Source organism: Aplidium turbinatum, chromosome 8 (assembly GCF_918807975.1).
Source record: "Aplidium turbinatum chromosome 8, kaAplTurb1.1, whole genome shotgun sequence".
In the NCBI taxonomy this organism is placed as follows: domain Eukaryota; kingdom Metazoa; phylum Chordata; class Ascidiacea; order Aplousobranchia; family Polyclinidae; genus Aplidium; species Aplidium turbinatum.
This window is the reverse complement of record NC_137479.1, coordinates 23,327,139-23,339,957: the sequence shown is the minus strand read 5'-3', so window position 1 is coordinate 23,339,957 and position 12,819 is coordinate 23,327,139. Positions and strand designations below refer to the sequence as shown.

General features: G+C 37.7%; 1 protein-coding gene across 1 annotated transcript; it reads right to left on the bottom strand.

Annotated features, from left to right (window-relative positions):
• Positions 1–3,785: 3,785 nt before the first annotated feature.
• LOC145775762 (uncharacterized) lies at positions 3,786–6,168 on the bottom strand. The gene is made up of 2 exons (XM_082587127.1): positions 5,503–6,168; positions 3,786–4,612 (listed from the first exon to the last, which is right to left on the bottom strand). The coding sequence occupies exon 1, from the start codon at positions 6,072–6,074 to the stop codon at positions 5,505–5,507; it is 570 nt and encodes a 189-aa protein (XP_082443253.1). The 5' UTR covers positions 6,075–6,168; the 3' UTR covers positions 3,786–4,612; positions 5,503–5,504.
• Between the last annotated feature and the right edge of the window lie 6,651 nt (positions 6,169–12,819).

Below are 12,819 nucleotides of genomic sequence, written 5' to 3'. Positions count from 1 at the left end.
CATAATTGGTAAGTAATTTTTGGCTTGCAAACTGGAATGGCATGGGAGAATACCATAGTTTTAGGATTAAATTACTTAGTCTCAACGTCTTATCCCTTCCTAATTATTGTAAACTTTAAAAACCGGTAATTTGCTCTTGAGGCAACTGCCTGATCCAGTGCCACGAGCCCACGATACTAGTTGTTTGAAAGATTATTCGACTGCACTGTACACCAGTGAGAAGAGTATCAATCTTGCCGATTGCCTTGGACAGAGTTATTACAACGCGTCCAACATGAGCGGGAAATATAACGGAGTAAGCCTACAGGCACTTGTCAAAAAAAAATTGGTGCTGTTGCAGAATATGTTCCATGCTATGCTCATTCGTTGAATTTAGTTGGTGTACGTGCTGCACAATCGTGTCCAGAAACAGTTCAGTTCTTTGAATTCGTTGAAAATATCTATCCTAGGCTATTCTTTGCTGCTTCAACACACCGTTGGTCCGTCCTGGAGTGTTCAGGTGGTGGAGTGCTAAAGAAGTTCTCTGAAACACGATGGTCCGGAAGAGCTGATGCCATTAAGGTAATTAAAGAACGTTTTCTTTTTAAAACGGAGGCACCGGATAAACTTGCAAATGACCAAGAGCAAAAGGCAGAATGTCAACAGCAGGCAAATGGACTCCTTGAGAAAATGGAGTGGCTCGAAATTGGAACCTTAGTGGTTTTTTGAAATTGCTTACCCGATCGCTTTCAAGCAAGTCAAGCCTCTCTTCAAACAAAGCGGCAAAATCTCAACATTGCTTCAGCGTTGTGTGCCTCTTTGGCAGGATCCCTACAGACTTTCAGAGAACAATTCACTAAGTTTGAGTCAGAGGCGTAGAAGCTGACTTCAGTGCGGATTACCGACCAACAAGCACAAGAAGAATTGTCCAAAATCGAACGAACGATGAGAATGTAGGCAGCGGCCGTTCAGTTTCAGATGCAATGGATATCAACTAAAGGCAGATTCCCGGTGGAAGTTTTCCTTGCAGTATTGGACAGCTTACAATCTGCGCTGGAGCAATGTCGCAAGGCATACACCAATTCGTAAAGCACATTGCTATTGATTGCTCCTCCCCAGAACTCAACTATTTCACTTCGATTAAAAATAACAATATTGACACCACGTTTCCTGACATTGACAATTTGTTACGCATTTATCTACGTATGATGGTAACTAACTGTACTGGAGAGAGATCATTTTCAAAATTGAAGTTGATGAAAAACTAGCCTATCTGCGAAACACAATGGGGCAAGAGCGGCTGCACTATAATGAAAAAATATCAAATCTGTAAAATACATTAAATCAATCTGCTACAGGCCCCGCACTTGGTTAATCCGGCACTGTTTACAGCTACGACTTCACTGTTGCCAGACTTTTTCAAACGTTTAGTAGATATCTAAAGAAGGGAATGCAAAGGCGCACAGCGATTGCCTTATTCTTATGACACTACTAGGGCGGTAGTTTGTAGCGCGTAAAATATGAGTTTCTTTTCTAAATTGCAGAAAGTTTTGTAGTGCAGCTGGTACAGTCAACTACAGAAGACAGTTATTAAATGTTACATAGAGCATATTTAAACCAATACTTGTTTGAAAAGACAGTTGAAAAGTTACCAGTAAGCGGTTTTTCTTGACAAAGCCTTTGCAGTGGGCTAGATGTAAAGCAACTGTACGGGAACTGAATTAACAAGTAACCATGAGCATGCAGTGAGTGTCCAGGCCTGATGCCAATAGCGCAATGTAGGTTATCATAACACGATTTATTAAACTACTATCGGTGCCGGTAGGCACTTTAACAAGCAGATTTCTAATAATCCACGCGCGTATCCAATCCAACCACGAACCAATGAGATGCTACGTTATCTGCTATTGTGACCATTCCAGCATTCAGCCAGAGAATTAATAATTACTTTGACCTTTGTTTGGTAATTACAGAAGAAAAAAAGAGCTATAGCAGAGGTGGGAATCAAACTCACGTCATTGTAATGACTACTACCGCCCTAACCCAATGCGCCAAGCCAACCGAAGGCAAAGCGATGATTTAATTTAGCTAGAATTTGCATTTTTCTTTTATTCTTCCCAAACGCAATCTTGATGACGTCATGAAAAGCGTAGCTTCTGATTGGTTCGTGCTGGATTGGATATCTGCATGTTAAAGTGCCTACCATCGGTGCCAATTGTCATTTTGTGGTAAACAGAGATTATTTATGATAACAGAAAAGAAACCCTTCTACTGTCAGACGTATTAAAAGCCTTCGTATCCCCAAGTACATTATTTAAAAAAAAGTAATTATTAGTTTTATAAAACTTTGGTAGAGAGTTTGCTTTGTTGAACCATAGAGAAATAAAACATAGTAACTTTAGCGGGTTTAGCATACTTTATTTCACACAAAATATAACATAATTAAATAAAATAAACTCAAACGTTTTCGACACGTACGTGTGTCAAATGAGTTTATTTTATTTAATTATGTTATATTTTGTGTGAAATAAAGTATGCTAAACCCGCTAAAGTTACTATGTTTTATTTCTCTATAGTTTTATAAAACGTGCATTAAAGTTGTGTTGTTTTCACATTGTAGGCAGTTTAAGAATTAAGTCATGTCTAAGATAAGCAGGTTGGCATTTGTTTATCGTTTTGAATCAAGTCGGCCTTTTTTTAACAACTGCGGACACGCCAAAATCTCTCTTCCACATCTCTGGTAAAAACACTTATCACGTGAAAGTTTTCTGCACATGTCACGTCTCACTTGATTAATACTTTTTCAAAAAAACAATGAATGTATCACGCGAGCAAACATGGCTTTGTACATTCAGCCGAAAACAGAGCAGCAATCTAGGAAAAGATGGATCTTTTTTGTGTCTGTACTTGTGCCCAAAAGGCTTTGAACCACTGACGTAGGTCCGGTTATCGAGATTGACAACCGACGGTTGTTGAAGTGTTGTTGCCGGGGATTTACTCCTTCCACTAGGTGCCGCTGAATGGAGAGCAGTTCTGAAATGCGTTGCTCAAAGGCACACCCCGGAAATCGAACTAGCGCTGCTTGACCTTGAGTCAGGTGCTTAGCCACTGAGCTAAAGTTTGGCTTAGAGTGAAAATTAATTGACCATTTTGAACTGTGTAGGCTACATTCACAGTCTACCAATGAACTTTCAACCAATTCATTTAAGATGAATTGTTTTCAAACTTCCAGCCAACCGTTGTGATTGACAACAGGCGCCGGTAGCTGAATTGGGCGCACGTCTTCACAAAACAAAAAACCGCAAGATCGAGCAACGCTGGTTCAACTTTCGAGTGTGCGTTTGAGCAACAAACTTTAAGGTTAGTTCTCCATTTGGCAGCACCGAGTGGATGGAACATTTCACAGGCAAAAATACTTCAATAAGCAAAAATTCACTCGGTGACCTGGCCTGCGTCATTGGTTCGACACCTCTTCAAGTAGACGATTGTATGCAAAACTGCCAGGAATAACCTTTCTCTGTCCCAAGATAAACATTTTGCCAACAAACGTCTTTTGATGTTGTCGTCATTTATCAATCCAACAACGTCGGCTGCATAGCGGAGTATTGAGCTTCGACACTCGAAAGGCACGCCGGTTCGACACCGTTCAACAGCATAAAGATCGGCTTCCTTCCTTTGCTTAGCCTAACTTAATTTAAGTTTTCAACCACGTGACGTAAGCCTGGATACGACACAAACTGCAGTTCTGATGGACATCATGCGATTGATATCCTGCGATGAAATACCACTTCAAACACGAATTCAAACAGAAATAAATTTTTACCCACTAAAAATGAACAAAATAATCATAAATTTCAGCCAATATCTTGAAATAATTTAAAGCAATTCAACTTCACAATGTACATAAAGAAGAAAAAGGTTGAAAGTTGGCGATCAAATAAGGAAACAAAAATTCATTGTTTTGTTTCTATAGGGGTGTTTACGTGTTTGTTCTAATACAAAATAAATAATGCAATATTTACTTTTTGCAGGAAACCTAGTCGTATATCTGCTAACGAAAACAAAAACCGCTATTAAATACTGTAGGCCTATGTTATATTAACATGATTATTGTATTATTTGATTAAAACACGATTGTTGGGCTACTTGATTGTCATTAATGCAAAAGTCCACTCTGTCTAGCTGACAGCAAAAATATCTTTGGTTACATACCGTAGCCTACTGCAATATTTTACTTAAACAAATAGAAAAATTGTTTTTCTACGTTGATTCAACGTCTGGATTCGTTGTGATTTTAAGGCAGATCGTTGGCCACAAGGTTACTAGTCTAAACTATTTCTTGATAAATAAACTAACCACCGCACAAAAATGAGATATAAAACATAGGTTTTTATGTTTAAATGTTTGTCAGAATTACAAGTTTTATATCAAAGTTTCTTGAACGTAATGGCCCATACGCACTGCAGTGTTGCCGAAAGCTGAACTTGGTAGAAAAGTTGAACGAACGTCTGTCCGCATCACTGAAGACCAAAATTCCACTGACGTGTATAGCATAGATTAACAACTTTCTCCACTCCATTGGCCACTTGGCCTGCACAAGTGCACATGTCCAAACGCAGATTTGATTTTTTTACTGAAAAATAAAGTATTAATTTCATAATGAAACGTTTAAATCTGTTACGCTACGATGCATGTCTCAAATATTTAAATATTTATTCAGGGGAACTAACAGTGCATGTTGAGGATGATGCCATTTATCCGTAATTATTTTAACATTTATAAAAAGATATTCTTAAAAACTATTATGAGAGAGAAAGTAACCTACCGTACTCGTAAACAAAATCAAGCAAAGTTAGTGAATCTTTCACAGGGATATTCCAAACATAGGCTGCATAATAGTTTTTAGCAGACCATGGTGTTATTTCAGCCAGGACAACTCAGTCGGTTAAGCCAAGAGTCTGCAAATGGTTGGTCTGGGTCACGATGCTTTTCACTGGATTGCGACAATTTAGGCGTATAGCCTAATACTAAGTCTTATATCAACGCAGAGGAGATTTTCAAACTGTTTGGAAAACGAAGTGATGTACGGTAGATTTATTGTTACTGATATGTCATTGCACAGCGTGTAGCGTAATTTCAATTTAAGTGTTGTTGAATTATGTATGACAAACGGTTTGAATCTTTTATGGGATAAGTTTACATTGGCTGAACAATGAACACTCTGGCTATAACCTAACAGTCTTAAAACACAACACTCAATACCTCACACAGCATCAATAAAAAGAAGGAAGAAAATCAATAGGTAGCATTATTTGACTTTATTTTACAACGATCTGTTAATGGTAGCATTTTGGCAAGGTAGGCTATCTATTAACACGGAAAGTCGAAATAAATTGTTTTATCTGCGATTGACAAACATACAGTTTCAGTAAGTCTATATCTTTTTCTAACACATCAGACTAAAAGTACAAAAATATCACCAAGTTGGATTAGGCCTGCCATTCTTTTTAACATAAAACTTACCATCAAGTATGTACATTGAAGTTATCATAACAAACTTTATTGCCAGAAATGAAAGAGATGCCATTTTGTGTATCAATGCTATTTCTGTTTCGTTCTAGAATTTCGTTCTCCCAAGCAGATATGTTGTTACTATTGTTTGAATGTCTGGTAGTTAAATTGGTTCTTACAACAGCATCATTGCTGGTTGACGTCAAACTCGTGTCACTTGCTTGTGACGCGTTACGCAGAGCTGAATCCTCTGTTTCATAGCCGAGGTTGGTAAATCCTGTAGCTTTTCCTGCTTGTGTGCTCGTTACAGTTTGTTTTGTGGCACCTGGCGCTTTTACGTCATGCAAAGGAACTTGGGCCTTCTCTAAGTTTGGTATCGTAATCATGTACCAAACAAAGAAAAAAAGCAACCCAAAAAAAGTGCTTGCTCCACCGACGTAGCCAATGAAGTCAGAAGCCCGAAAACCTCCAACGATTCCAGCGATCATAAGAGGAATGCCCGCGAACAGTAGGATAGCTCCGACGATGTAAAGCGGCATGCACTTGGAAAAGTCTCCTTTTCGAATGTTGCAACAGGAAGCCATGTTGTGATTATAGTCTTTGCATCGAAAAAGAGGTTGATTTGATGTCAAGTTCCTGATTACGAAACCTCACATTTTATGTTAGAACTACGTTGAATAGAAGTTCTGCAAATGCGTTGTAAAAACAGGGTAAAACAAATAATAAGAAGGAGTTCTCTCTGTCTATCAACACAAAAGTAGAGACCCTATTGCATTTTGCTAACCATATCGGTGCGACTTCTATACACTACGGTCCGTATAACTTCCAGTGAAGCATAAACTTCACTAATGAAATCTAACTTATTTCTCTGCTGAGTTCAATTGAATTAATGCGATAAAAGGTGAAGACTACTAATTTATAAAAGTGTGATCCTTTTCTATAAACGCTATAGCTAATACCTCAAAGCTGAAATTAGCAGCTTCTAAAAATTTGATAAATGCCATTTCAATTTTTTTAACTCTGATAGCGTTGGACTTTCATATTCATATTTAGTATAAGCTTCCGCTTTGATGCAACAATGTAATTTGTGGCACATGCGAAGCTAAACAACTAGGCCAACTTTTATTTTTAGATATTGTAAAATACAGAATACAGCCTTGGCAGCATAATGTAACACAAAAATAGTTAGACCTCCGAAATTACTGACTGAAAAACAGCATTACTTCCCTGACCATAAGCTTTATACACTTTATCATTCAGGCTTTGCTGTTTTTGCCATTGGCCTGCCAATGAATGCTATGGCAGTAGCAGTCATTCGTTGTAGTTTTCGTTCAACTTTTTCCTGTGTTTGTAGCCTACTGTGCTGTTATGAAAATTTCACCATTTATTTATGAACAGTTTAAAGCCAACCTACACAAAGTTACTTTGCAAGAAACTATTTCTTATACAACCGACAACCAAGTCAGCTAATAGTGGCCATTGTAAATAACGTGACGTGACGTAAAATTTTGTAAAAGGATGTGACGTAGGTTTCTTTCATGATGCTGAATGATAATCCACATTTGTCCAAGCTAATTTTTTTACCATGCAGCTTGAAAAGTAGCCTACAATTCATGTTCCTGTAATTACAGAATTTATAAAGAAAATATTGGGGGAAACAGAGTTTCATTGAAGCAAACATTTTTAGAGAAAATGGACAATGAAAAGTGGTCTTAAAGAAGCAATGAAAAGTGGTCCTAAAGAAGCAGTGAAAAATGGCCCTAAGAAGCAAAAAGTTTGGTAGGGGCCTGTGGCATCTCAGTCAGCAACCGAAATCAACTAAACAATAATGCGCGCTACCAGGCAACTACCTCACGCTAGAAGGGGCAATTTTAAGTTTGAGATACTATTTCACTTGGTGGTTGAAATTTGATACCTGATTGAACGCAATGAGGCGGAAGCTGACAAATGTGGTTCTTTGATCGTGTTGGTGTTGTAAAATTGGCAGTGGCTTTCGAATTCTTTAGGCATAGTTTTATATTTAACTCAGTTTCTTTTGGAAATTGAAAAGACCTTGCTAGAAAGAGAGCACTGAAATCTCTGGCTGTGTTATTACTGTAGTAGGCTACCTGGTGGTCACAGCAAGCGACATAGAAACGTCAAGCATCAGTGATTTCGTTTTAACTTTAACATTGTTCTCCACCTAAAAAGCAGACCAAAAATGTCTTATCTATCTTCTATACGTTTTATATCCTGTATTCCACAACAGGCTGTATTTCTCCCGACACTTTTCTTTCTTTTTTACTTACAAGAACTTTTTATAACTTCGTTTAATAAGCTACGTAAATTCAAAACAACATTATCCAATAGCGGTATAAAAAAATGTACGTATCTGATATGAACAAAACTTCTGACTTTGTAAGCTACTGTTTGGGTCCTCAACTCTGCAACAAGTTGTAACAATCGTTTCCAGCACTAGTTGCGACGTTCATCTGATGAGCGTTGCAACGATGATTGTCCTGATAAACACCCAAGCTTTCCAGTATTCAAGTTATAACAAAACAACTATTTCTAAACGTCTGCGAAGTATATTCGTGTTTACCAATACAAATACAACTGCGTCGAAAATAATGATAGAAGTTCGAAAAAACGCACATGCATGAGCCTACGCTTCGTTTGACAGCAACCACCATTCTGACTTTTTGTCAAACATCGTAGTCAGGTACCTACCTAATAAGAAAGGACTTGATGCGGATGGCTGAACACGAAGTCACACCTTACGTTTTAAAAATGGAATTTTTGTGACGGCATAATCGTTAGCCTTTTCATTTATATTTATTTCTGAATATCTGTTAATTTTTATATCTATTCATAGTTAGATAACGTTGCATTGTCCCAAAAATCTTGCGTCAACAAGAGGTGTTGTCAACATTGTTTGCAGTGAACCAAGTTTACAACAAAAGCCTACGTCAAATGACGCGTTATGAAACGGGGTTAGGACTTCAGCCATTAAACCAGGCTGGCTTTTGTGTGATTTTTTAATTAAATCATAAAGTCAACTCTCAAAGATATGTTTAAGAGCTTGTACGGTCAAAAATAGTAAAATGCTGAAATGGAGTAGTCCAATTTTTTTTCTTGTAATGTGAAGCTACGTAGAAATAGATGAATTAGAAACTAAGTCCAACCTGTGTACAAACTCATCACGTTCAGTTACTGCAATATTCTCTAAAAACCTCTACAGCCTGTTTCACTCTTACTTGGAATCATCAGATCATTATTCAAATAGAATTTGATGTAATTTGCTAAGAAGGCTTTTTTGTTTGGCATTAAGTTTCAATATTGTAGTTTCAATATGGCATTTATTGTTTTGTTATAAACTCATATGCATCAGTCAAATAACCTTTGTTTTGTACAACGCTTTTTGTCAAAGAAAGAGCAATTTAAGTAGAATACATAATATATCAAATACAGTTGCTATTTTCAAACGACCTTATTAGAAAATAGTAACTGAATTTGATGTAATATGCTCTGCTTGACTGTTTTGCTTGACATTGAGCACTTCTTGTAGTATCAGCAGCATTTATTGTTTAATTACGTAATAATTATTATAGCCTATGTAGGCGCAAAAAAAACAAGACAAAGCAAAACAAGTAGGCTACAGCCTGTTACTTTTCTAAAAATGCATTTTTTTTGCAATTGATGACAGACATTCATCACTTATGTTTACATAGTGGCTGTGTTGAATCGATTGTCAAAGAAACTAAAAAGTTATCACCGAAAATATTGTTTTATTTATTTTTGCGTAATTAAAAAAAATACTCACTCCCCCCCTGGAACTTAAGATTCTTCTTAACTTAAAAGCTAAACCCTGTGAGGTATTTTACACTTTGAACAGGTGACTTTAGCCCGCTATGCAAAATCAATGGGTGAAGAATATATTGTTATCACGTCACAATGACAAAGCTGTCTACAATGACTGATAGAAAGTAGCTGAATCACCCTCTGGCTATTCACCTGTTTGCTGAATGACTAGCATCGCAAATTTATACCTTGTTGCCTTGAGCTAAACAATTAAATTAAAGCAACCTGTTGTAACTTCACGAGAAAGTTTATGATGCACAACGTATAAGCTGCGTATGTCAAAATAGAAACTCACATAAAAAAATTTAAATGAAATATTTTTATATAGCCTACCTACTACCAGGCCCGGATTTAGGGGGGAGCAGAGGGCGCAGGTACCCCGAACCCCCGACTTTTGAACGGCCCCCCTACGTGGAAAAAATGTGATTTTGTGTTATTTGTTTTCCTTTCAGCCTTTAAAGTTTCTGCAAAATGCTGTGCAGTACTGGATAAATGCTACTGTAGACGTAGAGGTGGCTTTTCACGCCCACGGCGCAAAAAAATTTTTGCACGGGTTCCCGATCTAAAAGTGCCCCGGGCCCCCCATCAGCTAAATCCGGCCCTGCCTACTACAAAAGTAATAAATTGAAAAAACATAAGCATTTTTCTGTAGGTTAAAAAAATTAAACATAAAAAAAAACTTGCTGTAGCTTATAGTTAAGTTGCAGTCATTGTCATTTTAAATGTATGGATGGTTATAAACTTCTTTTAATGGCTCTGCAAATCTTGAATTCTGCACTAAAGGTTTAATGATAAGTGAGTTTATACCACGGCTTCGTAAGCAGTAATTTTCATAAGGGGTTCAGGTGGGACTTTTAAGCCTGGGCCCAAGATGAATTTAGGAAACCAAAACCTTTTTGAGGGCCCCGAAGACTTAAAACAGCACTTCGCTTTAATTAAATGTCCTGCAATTACATTCAATCCATTTTCTTTTTTAAAAACTGTAGCCTACTGATGAAACCCAGTAGGCTACGGTAGGTGGATAGACTTTGTGTGCAGTTGGCCGAATACGGCCTTAGTTGGTTCAAATACGGCCTTAGTAGTGCATGATCACGGCGAGTAGCCTAACTGAGTGCTAACCACATGAAAAAGCTACTGTGTTCTTGATTGTTACCGGCACAGCAAATGATTTGAATGGTTGAGTGTTTTAGCAAAAATTGACAGCGAAAGACACGTGTTTTGCCCATGAGGCTGAGCTCATCAGTATTGCACTACTAATTCATGCCACGTAGTTCTCAACCGCTGCTTTTGTCAGTCAATTGACTCCTTACCAGATCGTTCTTTCTCAACAGTGCATATCCTTGGCGACAGTTAGTTTAGTTGTTTTTTTTTCACAAAGGTATTTATCGCTGTCAATTCTTGCTACACTTGACTGCAGAGAAACACAGGTTTTTGGAAAAGTCTTGATGACTAGTGTGGAGGCTGCACCGGAATGGTTAGCGAAACAGAATGCTCGCTGTTCTTTTGTGAGTAGTCGGGTAGAGCTGACACCAGGAAGATCGTTCCTTCTAAACATTGCATGGTGTTAGCTCCAGTGCGCCACCTAGTAACAACCAAAATATCAAAGTATTTTCTCAGCACAGGGCATTTCGATGTGAGCGAGATTACATTAATTTCCAATCAGGGCTTTGACTTGTGAAGACATTTTCTCATTTGAAAAAGTCCAACTACAAATTTAAGTTATTTGTAGAAATTTGTAAGGAAATTATCAAAAACGGTACAATCAGAAGAAAATACTGGATTTTCAAGGTGAAATAGATGCATGCTAAAACCAAAATTAATGCATGTCATGGAGAAATAGACTACAACGGTTTTAGGTGTCAACGAAAAACTTTAAGCACTATTAGTCTTCGAATTTCAATTATTGGACTCCTTGCTTTGATGACTTGGAGGTATTGGCTTATATATTGCGTAGTGACAGATAGAAATAAGTGAATCAAAAGCGCATTGGACACTTTACCTTAACTATCAGTCTATAAATTTTTGTAATAAAAATTGAAAAATAATGATTTTTTTCTGTTTTTAGCGCGTAGGGTGCATATTAGGAAGTCAGACAGGTAGGTTATTCAACTTATAAAAGAATGAATAATTATTATCCGATTATAAAAAATAAAAGGTTTTTTGTTGAAGCCGTTTTTCAACCGACCAACCAGTATGGCGATGTAAAGTTATGCAACGATAACTTTCGATAAATCATCCGTATGGATATCGATACTAGCCTACTAGGCTAGAGTACAGGGCCGTACTTTTTCAACTGAAAAAGTAGAAGGGCTAGGCCTACATCTTGTTTTTAAAGTAAAAAAAAGTACAACGAATTCATAGCCTAAAGAATTGCTCTTAGATTGAGGAAGCGTTTCTCAAAATAGTTAAGAAATCCGGTTGACATGTGTGAGTGACCTCCATCTGAGAGTAAGCTGAGTACGGTAGGCTAATTGCTTTCCCATACTTGCCTCATCAAGGCGTGACCGTCTGCTTTCTGGTGTTGGACGCTTTGGCAGTTATGCTGCGTTTGGGCTTGACAGAAAGTGATGCCTGAGAGCACGGTGCAGACGGTACACGGTAGGCCATATAACCAAAGACTGCCTGCTGTGCAGACCTCCTCATGGTGTTGAGGGCTTTGTTTCCATTGAAGATGACACCAGACACCAGTCAGTGCCTACCAACGGTTCCTTGACAAATCTAGCGACACCCCGACAGAAGAACTGCTACAAATTCTTCACAGGTAGGCTCAGTACCGCAGACGGGTTTCCAAGAGGTATTTTTGGGCCTGAGATGATTTTAGGGGTCCGGAACCTTTCCAAGAGGCCAGGAAATTAAAGAAAACAAAGCATGTTTTACTTTCTACAGTACATTTACATCAAGTTCATTTTATTTCGGAAACATCGTCTGATTTTTGAAGAACACTGACGTTTTTGTCGATGATTTTGTTGGTATTTTTCCTCCTTAGGTTTTTTAAAGAGTACTTTTAACGTATCTTGTTAATATCATTAGTTCCGACCCAAACTGGCCTCACAATGGTTCTGGATAGGCTACACAGTTTCCTACGCCTGTTCTGCGCAAGAAGTAAATGTAAAACAGGAGTCAAAAATTATAACACAATGAAATTTTGTTTGCATTAAATATTGTATACGTCTATACTCCTATCACGCCCTCGAGATAGGTGATTACCAAAAATTGTGCGTTGTATATTATGGTACCATGTGAGGAGAGAGGGTAAAAAAGTAAGAAAATACCACCAATAATATTTGAACAGCCCAAACATTTTGCTGTGCTTTTGCGGTGAGTTAATTTACATCATCGTATGCAAGCAGTAAACAGATTTCCAAGCGGTAATATTTTAAAAACGGAGCCTAGTTCAATCTTCTCGCGACCCTTCAAGCTTCAAAGCGACATAATGGAAATGCGTCACGTTACAGGAAATTGACGTCTGTGACTTTATGTCATTTTTAT